Source organism: Carex rostrata, chromosome 2 (assembly GCF_964058835.1).
Source record: "Carex rostrata chromosome 2, lpCarRost1.2, whole genome shotgun sequence".
Taxonomy (NCBI): Eukaryota; Viridiplantae; Streptophyta; class Magnoliopsida; order Poales; family Cyperaceae; genus Carex; species Carex rostrata.
In genome coordinates this window covers 3,127,744-3,141,953 of record NC_135919.1, presented here as the reverse complement: position 1 = coordinate 3,141,953, position 14,210 = coordinate 3,127,744, and the positions used below count along the sequence as shown (strand labels likewise).

Here is a 14,210-nt window from a genome sequence, read left to right as displayed (position 1 = left end):
GAACTTAGAGTCTGTGGAACTCAAAGTATATCTAATATCTATCGGACCTACTCCACTCTAGTCCTCTTTAATATTTTTGTTCTCAATAAATGGAACCGAACTAAAAGTTTAGTCCCACTGAGTTGTCATAATTTACCGTATCACACAATATGGAAAATTAGTGGTATCAAATAATTGGTTCAGTTTTATTGACCTCTTCCTAACGGGGGCTTGGATGAAAGAGAGAAGATGAATGAGAGGACAGAATTTGCGGATTTCACAATTTTTACTGAGAAAAAATCGATAGTTTTATTTAAGTTATTTTCAGAAAACACATTGCAGAAACTGAACTATTTGATTCGGTGCTAAAAAATATCTCGATGAAACCAAATTATTGATTTAGTCTCATATATGAGATCGACAAAATAATAATTTTAACTCGTTGATAATTTGAAAGTTGAGTCTCCTTAGTAGTATTGTAGTTTATTTTTTCCATTGATAGCCATGTCTTTATTTATTTATTAAATATTATTATTTTGCCAAATGTGTCTCTCTCTATCATTTTTTTCAATGGCTATTGGATTCATCTAATGGAGCTCCATCGTCACAGCATTTTCGGCTGCCAATTCTTCGAAAGGCCATTTTTTCTTAGGTTGGCTCCTTTTTATTTAATGGATTTTCAATTGTTCCTTATTTGTTAAACGGGTTTGATAAATTTAGCGAGTTAGGATTAATTTGATTCGATAATTGTATGGATCTCTTTGAGAAATTCAATGAATTTCAAATTCTATTATATAGTTTATAACTTATTTTTATTAGTAGAATTTCATGCAAAAAAATCATTAAATAATAAAATTTAAGAGAAATAAAAAATAAATGAAATTTGGTTCCATTTATAAGCCACGAAAAATGTAGATATTCCAATAGGCCAAAAAATTAGAAGTTTAACAAAAAAAAAAATGTTTTATTATGAACACTGCTTTGCATACGTATGACGATTTCATATGAACACTACTATGCATACCTTATATTATATTATGGAAATATTAAATTTATTATTCAGTCATAATTACTATTTTGAACGATTTAGAATTTTTAGATCAAGTGATTTTACCTACATTAAAATAGTAAAACAAAAAATCTAAAAATGTAAAATTTAATCTACAATCACATTTTCATATGAAGATCATGTATGTTCATAATCATTTTGAACTTTATAAATGAAAATATTAATTCATAGTACAAACTACAAACCAATTTATGCTACGTATTATGGATATCGTTATGCGTACGTCATATTATGGAAATGCACTTTTATTAAAATTCTACATCAATTTGATATAATCTATATAGATTTGATTCGAGCTTTTAAAATATAATAACAAGTAGTTTTTAAGCATAAGTGTTTGTCCATGTTTTGACCCACAAGCTAACCGAATATTTTGATTATCATAGATACATAATATATAACAACATACAAAATTACAAATGGCCCGAATTCGATTTTTACGTGGACACATGATAAATGTTGTGAGTTTTGATATTTGAATTTAAATGGTAGAAATATGTGTCCTAGCTAGGCCTGTTAATGAGGAATTAAAGTAATTCAATTTTTTAGTTTTAAATCAGGACAGTCCATTTCAATTTACGATAATCCATTCGAAGTGGAGCGTACACATCCCAAACAACGAATCTAAATCCTAAAACAATTTCGAGTAACAGATTCAAATCAGAAGATCCCAATTCAAACCCAAAAGTTGGATTACTTCAGGGGATCCAGACTCCTATATGGGTTTGAGTCCAAACTCGGCTCGATTCAATTTATGAAGTCTGCAAAGCCTGTTTGAACTCGGTCTGAATTTAAGAAGAGTAAACCCAAACTCAACCCATTCAAGAGGGAAGGTTAAATGCACCATGATTGTGTTTCAATTATGCTCCACATCATTATTTCTATTTTTCAAAGTCCAAACAGTCGATCCGAATTACTCAACATAATCTTCATAATAATATATACTTGGATACCAAATTTTATATTATTTGAATTTTTTTACTATTTTTGTAGATAGGTACAATATCACTTTTTTAGATGGTCCGGAATATCCCGGAACAATGATATTGTATCTATCTAAAAAAAGTAGCAAAAACTTTAAAAAAAAAATACAAAATTTGGCCTCCAAGTATATTTTATAATGAAAATCACATTGAACAATTTGAATCGACCATTCAGACTTTAAAAAATAGAGACAAGGATGTGAAGTATAATTGGAACACACAATCATGATGCATTTGAACTATCCTCATTGACGAAATAATCATGAATAGTAAAATAGCAAACAGGAAAAAAGTTAAAATTGGCACTGTTTTTTATTTTTTCTCATAATTAAAATACAGGAAAAAAAGTTATGACAAAGCAAACAGGGACATAGAAGAGTTCAAGTGACATCAGAAAGAACATCTTACAGAGAGTTCTGCACTAGACTTGATTTAGTTACTACATTCCAAAAGTTTAAAACAAAGAACAGACATTTTTTTTTTTATAAAAGTGATTTAACACCAACGATTTCATTACCAGAACGAGACCTACAAAGTTAAGTATTTGGTACCAAGCTAATACCAGTCTTTACCATAGATCTACGTACCTACAACCCAACATTACACAAGCAAATGAACCGCCATCACATTTCCTAGTGATATATATCACAAAAACAACCATAAAAAAAAAACCAACTAAACACTACTAACAACCAGCCTATTAGTAGCATAAGCACAAAGCTGGATAACACAACTCAAAATCAGACAGTTTGTAGAGAGAAATTTGACAGAAACATAAAGACAGAGAATCCCTTGACACCTTCCGACAAATGTTATCAGTAACTTGACAAAATAATACGAACTCTATAGGGATCCTCAATGCTAGCAAGCAATACCCTTTCGAGTTGACGCACGTTACTACCCTCCGGACATTGAATTTCAACGGTCTTCAGGCATTTGCTTTTCAAAGTTCCCCTTGCCAAATCACCTCTCCCTTCCCCCGTGGCAATTTTCTTCGCCTTCAATTAACAAAGACATGCTTTAGAACAAAAAATGATAAATTATGCTATGCATTCCAAAATAAAATAAAAAAAACTTGAATTAGTAGTACCGCATTTCTCAGCACAAGATCCTCGAGATTTGGTAAAAGACAGAAGAATCTGGCTACCAAATCAAAATCATCAATGATGCATAATCCATCAATATATAAATACGTCAGATTATGAAATGTCGAGCAATTTGGTACTTCTTTTTCCAAAAGTGCCTAATATATCGAGACACAAGATAAGTAAGAATACTTCCACTGCTTGGAAGAATTAATCATGTACTACAAAGCAATTAAAAATAAGTACGACTACATAGACTAAAAAACAGAAAACTAAACTTAAAAGGCCAAACAACATATATAGATTGGTTTGAAGTTTGAACAGTGCCATACGTAGTATGAGAGCTATTAATTTTACTAGTTTTAGATTTGCATGTTTCAGCTCTGACTAATTGTTACTATTTTTGACTAATGTTCTTCAATGGTGACCTTTAACTTGTATGAAATTAAAATGTTCAGGTACTTTATACATATGTGTCATTTAAGCTATCCTTGGTTACTTAATGAAGGAAGCTCGCTTCAAATAATACAACAGTCTGCCAGAGAAACATACGACACCATACCTTTAGAACTACACCTGAGCCTCCCAATCGAAGACTTGTTACATTTGAAATCTTAGAGAGAAGCACAAACTCCCTTGGAATATTAGCTATGTCCAATTCAAATGAGAAGTCGGCTTCATAAAGGGATCCCATTTCTTGTAGTACAACTCCTTTTGCTACTGTCTCCTTTCTAAAACATATCTCCAAATAGTCAAGGTTGGGGGTGGATATGCAAAGCATTTTCTTCACATAGCAACGTTCAATAATCAGAGACTGCAGCTTCTGAGAATAAATATCAGAAAAACCTATATCGCACTCTAACAAATCAAGCACCTCCAGAATAGGGCAAGCTGAAAAGAAAGTATGAATAAATTCTTCACCAAGAGCTACTCTGCCGACCCATAAACTTCGGAGTCGAGGAAGGTTTATGATCTTTGGTATGACAAATTCCAATCCTTCATCGCTCACAAGCTGGAAACCTAAATATTCTAGTGAAGCACAAGTGAAAATGGATTGGGCCATATGCAATTTACTAGATCCACTGTATACTATCTCTAACTCTCGTGGGTTACACCTTAGAGCATGGCATATCCACATTCTCACAGCAGCCGTATTGTGAGAATGGTCATACCATGATTTGATAATGATACGATCCAATTTTGAGGCCTTGTGATTGAGAAGGACTGAATGAACGAACAGTTGAAATTTCAAGACCTTTTCTAGCTCATTTAAACTTGCTGAGTCAAATCTACTCATTTTTTTAAGAAAGGGAGCAACCTTATATTATTTCATTTCATTCGACTAGTTTAAAATTAATCACATGGCTTTAATTAATTTTTTCTTTTATATTAACATAATATATTAAAATGAATCAAATGTAATTAAAGCCGTGTAATTCATTTTAGAAAGTTCAGGCAGAAAAATAGAAGAGGAGCAGATTTGAATTCCGTAGAAACGGTTGTCTTTCAACAAAGCTTTATAAATTATGACTTGACACATTAGGAGCAGATTTGAATTAAAATGTCTTTCAACAAAGCTTTTAAGAATTGTAAAATCTGAATTGAAGAAATAAAGCAGGCGTTAGTATAAAATATGAAATTTCCCAGATTACTAATGACATAATAATTTATTATTAATAAATTGTAATTATCTTAGCTAATTAATTAATGTGAACTGTCCCAAATAATTTATTATGATAAAAAAATAATGAAACACTCATGGAATTGCCTTGGTCATGACCAAAAATTCTAGATTACAAGGGTCTGTTCGACTGCCACTGTGTTCGTAGAAAAAAAAAAATTCACTTAGAATGATTTTTTTTTTCCACGTACACAGTGTCTCGGCCATTCAAATTGGATTCGAATTCAAATCCATTTCCGTTTCCGTCTGGTAGCCAAACATGCTCTAAATATATGAGCATGACCAATAATCATGAAGGGAGAAGGTAATAAATTAATACCATGCCGGATTGTAAATAAAATTGATGTGAAAAAAAACTAAAACTAAAATTATACTAAATTTTAAGAAACGAGCAGAAAACACGGAGTTGATGTTTCTATTTGTCTTTAGAAGATTATAAATATGGCATTTAATTCTAAATAAAAAAAATTACAAATCTGTCCGCGGGTACTTGAGCATTGATTATTATAGATTTATTATGTTTAACAATTCAAATTAATGGCCCAAATTTGAATTTTACGCGGACTCTTAATTTTTGGGTGGATGCACATGATATCTGAATTTAAATGGTAGAAATATATATATTTTTCTTGGATGTTTGTTCATCTTCTTAATGATGTTGAGTTTTGATTCATGAGCCTCAAAATCTAGAAATGATCAAAATATATCCGAATATAAATAGCCTCAAAATCTAGAAATGATCAAAATATATCCGAATATAAATGATGTTTTAATTTTTGAGTGCATGCGCATGATAAATATTTTGCGTTCTGATATTTAAATATAAATGGTAGAAATCAATTTTTGCTTGGATATGTGTTCATTTTATTAATGATCTTGAGGTTTGATTCATAAGCCTCAAAATATAGAAATGATCAATATATATCCTATAAGCATATGCCTTTATTAATTAGGAAAACATCAATTTATCATGCAAGCAATACTTCGTAAAAGAAGAATAACAGTCAATTTTTGTTATCGAATAATTATTATAGATTTAACAATCAATTGGTTTTTATTATTATTATAGCATGCAAGCAATACTTCGTAAAAGAAGAATAACAATCAATTGATTATTATAGATTTATCATGCAATCAATTGGTTTTTTTATTTTCAAAGTCCAAATAGTCGATCCAAACTGTTAGATGCAGTCTCTATATTAAAATGTGCTTGCAAACCAAATTCTACATTTTTTGAAATTATTTTATTGTTTATTAAGTTAGTTTTGAAATCGCTGATTTTAATAAACAATGCAAAATTTCTGAATTATTGAAAACAACGATTATAAAATTGGCTTAATAAATAATAAAAAATTTCAAAAAATATAAAATTTAGTCTCCAAGCTATTTTATTATAGATCGAACGTGGAACAGTTTGGATTGACCGTTTGAACTTTAAAAATGTAAAAACTAAAACGTTTGTTTCATGACCTAAGAACAAAATTTTTGATATTAACCAACCTCTCAATATATATTGCATTAATTTTGATCTAATTAAACCGTAATAACTGGCTTGGTTCAAACCTGATAGTGAAATTATGAGATTTTTTCTTTTCTTTTCGGAGAAAGAACAAATTATTTCAAATCTGATATTCGATTCTCCGGCAGTTTTAGTGGCATTCAACTATTCAAAAGGAAAATAAGCAAAGTTGTAGCATTGAATTTGTTCAAATTTGCTCATATCATATCATATCATACAGTAAATAATAAGGCAAAAATATGAAAAACATCTCCATACTAACATGATTAATGCTTATTAATCAGCACAAATAAGTTATATATGATGAACTAAATACATATTCCATTCAAACTATGATGAACTAAAATTGGGACTTGTCTATCCCATCAAAGTAAGGATGCTCCATTGCTTCCTTTGCCGATATCCTCTCAGCCGAATCAAACCGAAGCATTTTCTGTATTTTTTGTTTCATAAAAAGCATTAAGAAAAACTACAACAAAAGAGGTACAAGAACAATATTTATTTTGGTACTTACCGAGAGGAGATCAACACCTTCAGGTTCAAGAGTCGGTACAGCTCGTGCCAGGCTCTGTGGCTTCCACTGCGGGTAGTCATGCCAGTCTCTTAGAGCAGTAACTCCAGGCCATTCCTTCTCTGTCGGTGTACCTAACATCCTTTAGATTCGCAAATTTTGATTGCGCAAGTTGAGTTCAAATCATTAAATCAAATTTCAAACAGGAGATTATGAATACACTTTCCATAAACAGGTAGAGTTAACATTTAATGAATGTGCAACATCAAATCGACATAAAGGAAAGACTAAACCATAACCCGTACTGGTACCACTATGTGAATACTTGGTACCTGAAAATGTGAAGCAGCTGCTGTAACTCCGAGTCACCAGGAAAAAGAGCTTGTCTTCTTGCCATTTCAGCTGCATGAACACATTGAAAAATAGAATTGGCAATTTTAGGCACTTGAGCATTGACCAAAGAAAACACAACCAGACAGGTTCTTAAGCATTGATTTTGTGGGCCCCGCAGGTACAAAAATGAGTTCCTAGAGAAGAGAAAGTAAGCGTACCAAATATACATCCAACGGACCACATATCAACGCCAGTGGAATAGTGTGTTGTACCAAGCAATACCTCAGGAGCTCGGTACCACAATGTAACAATCTACAATTGAAAAGGTTCAAAAATATAATCGAGTGAGCAAAAATAGAAACGATAAATTAGAATTAGGTTGTAAAGATATTTCAATTTATTACCTCGTGAGTGTAGCTTTTGAGAGGAATGGTAAAAGCACGACCAAGACCTAAATCAGCAATTTTTAGTATACCTTTCTCTTTGTCAACTAAGAGGTTTTGCGGTTTTAAATCCCTGCTCATTATAAAAGAAAAGAAAGAAAAACATTAATTTTCAAATATTAGTTTCTCAACACCAATTTCAAGAATATTGCCCCTATTGCAAATTTAACAACCTATGAAGCACACCGTGGCTATGACAGTGGGCCACGCCTTTCAACAATTGATACAAGAAACTCTGCAAATAAATTTAAATAAATCGGGAAAAGTTAAATCAATCCGAATTTAACAAACTTAGCCACAAATATCATATAATCTTTTAAAACAAATACCTTAATCACAGTAGGAGGTATCGGTCTTGGACTGGGGCCTCTCCTGTGAGAATCAATAAACTTTTTCAAATCGGTGTCTAAAAACTCGAAAACAAGATAAAGAAGCTGCTTCCCATTTTTCTCCACATGCTCCACACACAGCAACCTACAATTAAAGAACAACTTGAAAATCAAGACAGCCAAGAAAATTCTTTCCATACAAAATAATTTGCTTCATTTTTGTTTCTTTTCTCTTGCATGATTTTGACCAACAATTGAGAAAAATCTAACATTTATGAAAGAACCCAACTTTTTCTTGTCAATTAACAACCAAAAACACCTAAATTTGCTTTTCTCAAGAAAAATAAAAAGGAGATCCTTGAAATACCTGACAACGTAAATGCTCTTGGATAGCAACTGGAGAATAGAAATCTCACGGAGCGCGGTGGGAGGGATTCCTTCTTCGTCCATCTCCAGTCGGGTCTTCTTCAACGCCACCAGTTGACCTGACACATTGTCTTTCGCCTTGTACACCTTGCCGTAGGTCCCTTCTCCTACCTTCTCCAGCTTCTCGTACTTCTCCATTGCTTCTTCTCCAACTAGGGTTTCTTGTTTTTTTTTTTGTTTTGTTTTTTTTGAAATGGAGGTGAGAGGGAAAAGAGAGGAGAACGGCGTGTATAGTATAGTACGAGAATTTAATATGGGCTGTGCAGGATAAATGGGCCTTGGGCCCAAAAGATAACTGGAATTAAAAATTATTGTGTGTGAAGTTTGTAACTGATGAGCGCCTTGCTATGGTGTGGTGGGTTGAATAAGTATTCCTGACAGTAGTTTGCTAGAGGGAAGATTAGTACGTAAAAGCATCAAAGAATCTGACGTCTGGAATGTAAAAAGAAATATTCAGATAGATCTAAAGAACGGTCCAATTGTTTGAAATTTGAATGGAGGCGTGCCTCCATGTGAGGTTGGGTCCCGTTCCCCTAAAGTAACTCAATCTTTGGATTTTGGATCGGTACCGTCCGATTTGAATCCGTCGCTCTAGATTTCGAATTCATCTCTCGAAATGTGTGTGCTCCATTTTGGATAGATTATCTCGGATTCGAATCGAACGGTTCCGATTTAAAACTCAATCTTTGAATTACTTTACTGGATCTGAACTCGTGTGAGGTTGAGCTACTTTTCATATTCGTGCTCGTAGAATCTATATCTCTTAGGTAACATAATATTTATGTTTGAATCAAGGCCATCCAATCAAAGGTGGAATGCATGGGACTGCTTTAATAGTCGTGTAGATTCTGATTGGACGGTTCAGATCCAAACGGAGCAGGGTTGAGCTACTTTCTAGGTTCCTGCTTGTAGAATCTATATCCTCTGAGGTAACAAAATATTTTTGTTTGGATCACAGTCGTCCGATTAGAATCCCAATTAATTCAGTCTGAGATAGAACATACAGAGCCGCTTTAATAATCGTGTAGATTCTAATTAAACAATTCAGATCCGAAAAAAAATATTCGGTTACCTAAGATGATACGAATTCCCTGCAAATTTATTTTTATAGAGTGTCGATTCTCAAATACTCAAATGTTACCTGCAAAATTCTTTGTAGGCAACAATTGAAGATTTATTAGAGTATCTGTATTTTTCATTATTAGCAATTAATTACAACTGTTAAACTTAAATTTAATTTTACATCTGTTTTATTTATGAAATTTTTTAAAATTATTTTCAGCGTTACGACAGTGACGTTTCTCTTTTTATTATTGCAAGTTGGTGATGATCAAGTTTGTTGGATTTAAATAATTCAATTTATAACTTCTAAGTGTCAATATCAAATATTACGTACTAATTTATATTTATGAGTAGATTTGCGATGTTCTTCAGCTCCAATTTATGATTTTTTAAGCTTACAAGAGATTTGATGAACATAACTTGAAAACCTATCAGATTGAATTTAAATGATGAATTCGAACTGTCAAAATAGATTTACTTTCATTAAAGTCAAACAGTAAAAAATAATAAAAATTAAGAGGAGGGATCCAATTACACCCTTTTTTGATGACACGGATTACACTCTATATTTTCGAAATCAAAACAGTTGATCCAAATCGTTCAACATGATGGATATGTTAAAATGTGTTTTTGGATTAAATTTTACATTTTTTTTTGAATTTTTTTACTATTTATTAAGATATGTACAAAAATTCAATTGTCTGAATATAGTAATTTTGTAAAATACTTAATAAATAGTAAAAAAATTTCAAAAAATATAAAATTTGATCTGCAATCACATTTTAATATATCCATTATTTTGAACGGTTTGGATCGACTATTTGAACTTTAAAAATTTTGAAAATTGAGAATGTAATTTGGTGTCACCAAAAAATATGTAATAGGATCTCTCAAAAATTAAATACATTAAACATAACTTATGAAGCTTTTTTAATTAAAAAAAAATAGTAGGATGTGTTGGTGCGCATAAATGCATACAAGTCCATCTGTAAGTCGACATTAGACTCATGCCCTTTGGTTGCACAACCCATCTGTAATAGCTTTGTAGGTTATCACAATCATGTGTCGAGATATTCATCCCATCTTTTTTTTTCTTATATATATTTCACAAAACTATATTCTGAAATTTGTTGTAGATGTTCAATTTATTTTCTAAAAGCTAATATAGATGCTCGACTTAGAAATCATATAATGTGAAAAATCCAATGCCTTATCAATTGCACCATCCTTGCACAACTCATTTATAAGTGTTCCCTTTGGAAATTAAGATTTGTAGAAAACCCAATGCCTTCTCAGTTTCACCTTTCGACAATAACCCAACTGTAAGGATGTTGTAGGCCAGGACATTATGCTCATTCCCTTTGCAAATTATGATTTGTAGAAAATCCAATGCTTTCTCAGTTTCACCTTTCTAACACAACCCAGTAATTAGAGTGTCATAGGTGCATGCCCTTCGTAAATCATGTCATTGAGAGAATCCGATACCTTCTCAGTTTCCTTTTTCTTTTTCTTGAAATCCATCTATAAGAGCGTTGTAGGTCATGACATTAGGCTCAAGCCTTTTGGAAATCATGACATCAGGCTCAAGCCTTTTGGAAATCATGACATCTACCAAGAAAACCCCATACCTCCTCACTTACCCCTTTATTGCACAGCCCATCTGTAAGTCGACATTAGACTCATGCCCTTTGGTTGCACAACCCATCTGTAATAGCTTTGTAGGTCATCACAATCATCACATTACGTTCATGTCCTTTGAAAATCATGTCACCTAGAAAAGCTAATGCCTTCTCAATTTCACCTTTCTTGCAAAGTCGAATTATAAGAGTGATGCAGGTCACGACATTAGGCTCATGATCTTCGGAAATCTTGACTTTATAATATCCAATTCCTTTTCAGGTTTACCTTTCTGGCATATGTAAACCAGTAACCTTCGTAAGGCTTTATGTGCACATTTTTCTAATATAACCTTTTACCTATGATACTAGTATGAATTTAACGGATTATACTCTCTGTATCATATATATTTTCCTCACAATAAATTCTTGGAGATCTAAAATAATATACCAACATCTAAACTATACTACTACTGATGGGTACCAGTATTCGGATTGTAACCACAACCCTCAACTTTCTCAAAAACATGCAAAGGTACCAAACAACAAAATAAAAATCAAAGTTGTTCAAGCCTGGTAAAAAAGACATAGTTAAGGTTTCAACTCCAAATCAAAAATTGAAAAACCAATCAGTTATATAAGATTTCAACGGCTCAAAAATCACAATAAAAATGCAATATGACCTTTTACAAACAACATATGCTTTTTCCAACATCATATTAGATGTCTAAACATCACTGCTTAGTGAAAAAAATATACTAATGCGGTTTCTCATTTCTGCAGCGTGAGGACAACAAAGCAAGATAGATGGAAGGAATAACTACATTAGCTAATCTGGTCCGTTCGTTTCGGATCGGACGGACTGGATTAAGGGTTCACCAAATTTTGAGTTTTTTTTTAAATTCGGGCAAGATCTAATCTGGTCCATCCGATTCGAAACGAACGGACCAGATTAAAAGCTCCGCACGGAAAAACTCCGCAGATGATACTGCCCCATACAAGTAGTTTCACATATTTTGTTAATTGTAATTTTGTTGGGCGTCTCTGCATTGAGAACACTAGCAATCATTTTGTGAAGAAACTGTATAAAAAATTGTGTTTAGCAGTATCATAACAAAGGATAACTTGTTATTCCACAGTGCTTATCCCAGGCCGATGTAATAACGTAGCCTAATAATATAATATTTCCAGTTGTACAGTTTTTGTTATGTTCAAATAAAAGTTCAATTTATTTAAATTTGGGCACGCATGTGGTGAAGTCTGCGTGCGTTGTGTGGCACATGAACATTAGCTTATGTGAAAATACAGGTTATCTTTTTCACGCACGCATGTAAAAGTGAAAATGAGGATTTAAATAAATTGAACTTTTATTTGAATATAAATAAAATACAAAATAGCTTATGTGCACGATTTTGATTGATGATTTTTTTTTTTTAAATTTGAGGTGAGTCATCTGCTAGGTTAAAGAGAAAAAAATAATTATTGAGTTTATTAGTAACTTTTTTACTTTTTCTTTGATCCTTTTTTATTTACGAAAATATATAATAGAATATTTGTTACTAAAGTTTGCATTATTAGTATGGATACTATTAACTACTAAAGTTTGCATTATTAATAGAATATTTAGAACATTGGTCGTACGAGCAAATTCTCGATTCTAGCTTTTCCTGACACAATGTTATATAAATTTTCATTATTTTTGCAGGGTAAGATGGAAGAAGTGCGTATCCTCTGAGATATCTCATATTTTTCGTGATCGACGTGTCCGGAGCCTACTCGGGATAGCGCAGGGGCAGATTATTTGAGCTTTGAGATTCGTGCAGAAGTATTTGAACGGTTGTGGTTTTCCATAAAGTCACGCAAAATTTGAGATATCTCAGAGGATGCGAATTCAGATGGAAGTGACATCCCGGCATGATTATACCTGAAGCCTCTACTCGACGACTACCAGTGTAGCTCTTTGGCCTAATTAATATTTAATACCTGTAAATACGAGGCGCACGTCATAAGTCTTGGTAGCGTTGAATATTGTGCCAATGTCCCATTTCATCCAAGGCTCCAAGCTTTGGTATTTCATTTGATATGAACGGGACCATTTGCATTTTTATTTTTATTTTAACAATTTCGAATTTTTTTATTTTTTAAAATATTTTATTCTAAAGTTTTGACAATTTTATATTTAGTTTTTGAAAAAAAGTTTCACAAGTACATTTTTTTAAAGAGAATTCACAAATCACAAGTACATGCTAAAACCAAGTGACGTATGAATTAAAACAAATATATTATATTCAAATTTAATTATGAAAATATTCATTTCCAATTATGGTTTCCCAATTTAAAAAAAAAAAAAATGGAATTCCACCAGTTTCATTGATTTAACAATAAAACTGAGCAGCAATACACTTTGCTTAAAAGTCATATAAAAGTAATATGTTTCTAAGATTTGCGAACTTCACAATACGTAGAGTTACTAGTGAATAGATTTAGGAACAGAAAAAATATGATTTTCCTGTTTTATTAAGTCAGGTCCAAGATTAAAAAAAAAAAAGTACGTGTGGATTTTTTTTTTTTTTTTTTTTGTAAGATTTGTAAATTGCAGTGTTTAAGCTTCTTCCCTAGAGCTCTTTCAAGAAAAAAAATGTTCCCAATCTCATATGACTAGCGAGTTCAATTTTTCCCTCTATTATTTTTCACAATATCATGAGACTGTAAAGCCCAATACTTCCAAACTTTTTTCAAATAATTCATGACATGATAAAGTAGATTTAGTCATTGATGAAACAAATCAAAGTAAAATATCTTACCAAAAATCTTAATCAGAGTCGTAATGTTGAAAATTTTAGAGATATTCAATTGATAAGTTTAATCTCTGACGTTCATTAAATATATACTTACAAAAGAAACATTATTTTGGAATTTTCAAGGAAATACAAGCAACAATTTTAGCGAGGAAAAAAAACACTAAATGCTCGTTCCGAACAAATTCTTAAGAGTCTGACCAGTGCTGATTTCCAAAAAAAGAGGAAAAGAAAACACTAAATGCTCGTTCCAAACTAGTTCTTTTCAGTCTGACCAGTGCTAATTTACAAAATTGCGACATCAAATTTCGAAAGTTCTTCAAAATGTTATTAGAAATGATAAAACAAGACCTTAAATGTAAGTACTAAACCGGTC

The 14,210-nt window shown here is 32.0% G+C and overlaps 2 protein-coding genes and 1 long non-coding RNA gene across 3 annotated transcripts; all 3 read right to left on the bottom strand.

Moving 5' to 3' along the window:
- Positions 1 to 2,720: 2,720 nt before the first annotated feature.
- Positions 2,721 to 4,399, bottom strand: LOC144548840 (putative F-box/FBD/LRR-repeat protein At4g00315). Its single transcript, XM_078297555.1, has 3 exons — positions 3,679 to 4,399; positions 3,122 to 3,274; positions 2,721 to 3,029 (listed from the first exon to the last, which is right to left on the bottom strand). The coding sequence occupies exons 1-3, from the start codon at positions 4,252 to 4,254 to the stop codon at positions 2,847 to 2,849; spliced, it is 912 nt and encodes a 303-aa protein (XP_078153681.1). The 5' UTR covers positions 4,255 to 4,399; the 3' UTR covers positions 2,721 to 2,846.
- Positions 4,400 to 6,466: 2,067 nt separating this feature from the next.
- LOC144569196 (cyclin-dependent kinase B1-1-like) lies at positions 6,467 to 8,575 on the bottom strand. The gene is made up of 8 exons (XM_078319420.1): positions 8,300 to 8,575; positions 7,933 to 8,077; positions 7,777 to 7,838; positions 7,565 to 7,676; positions 7,379 to 7,472; positions 7,160 to 7,229; positions 6,831 to 6,969; positions 6,467 to 6,749 (listed from the first exon to the last, which is right to left on the bottom strand). Exons 1-8 carry the CDS (start codon positions 8,494 to 8,496, stop codon positions 6,657 to 6,659), a joined length of 912 nt encoding a protein of 303 aa, XP_078175546.1. The 5' UTR covers positions 8,497 to 8,575; the 3' UTR covers positions 6,467 to 6,656.
- A 2,359-nt stretch (positions 8,576 to 10,934) lies between these two features.
- LOC144569204 (uncharacterized) lies at positions 10,935 to 11,128 on the bottom strand. Its single transcript, XR_013516021.1, has 2 exons — positions 11,033 to 11,128; positions 10,935 to 11,002 (listed from the first exon to the last, which is right to left on the bottom strand). It is a non-coding gene; the product is annotated as an uncharacterized LOC144569204 (long non-coding RNA).
- Between the last annotated feature and the right edge of the window lie 3,082 nt (positions 11,129 to 14,210).

Excerpts from the sequence above, each read along its gene's own strand:
- LOC144569196 (XM_078319420.1), bottom strand. The coding sequence starts at position 8,496 with ATGGAGAAGTACGAGAAGCTGGAGAAGGTAGGAGAAGGGACCTACGGC. Across the intron at positions 7,677-7,776 it reads AGCCACGGTGTGCTTCATAG|GGATTTAAAACCGCAAAACC; the intron begins GTTGTTAAATTT and ends TATAATGAGCAG. Across the intron at positions 7,230-7,378 it reads GTCCGTTGGATGTATATTTG|CTGAAATGGCAAGAAGACAA; the intron begins GTACGCTTACTT and ends GTGTTCATGCAG.
- LOC144548840 (XM_078297555.1), bottom strand. The coding sequence starts at position 4,254 with ATGTGGATATGCCATGCTCTAAGGTGTAACCCACGAGAGTTAGAGATA. Across the intron at positions 3,275-3,678 it reads GCTCAGGTGTAGTTCTAAAG|GCACTTTTGGAAAAAGAAGT; the intron begins GTATGGTGTCGT and ends TCGATATATTAG. Across the intron at positions 3,030-3,121 it reads ATCTTGTGCTGAGAAATGCG|GCGAAGAAAATTGCCACGGG; the intron begins GTACTACTAATT and ends TGTTAATTGAAG.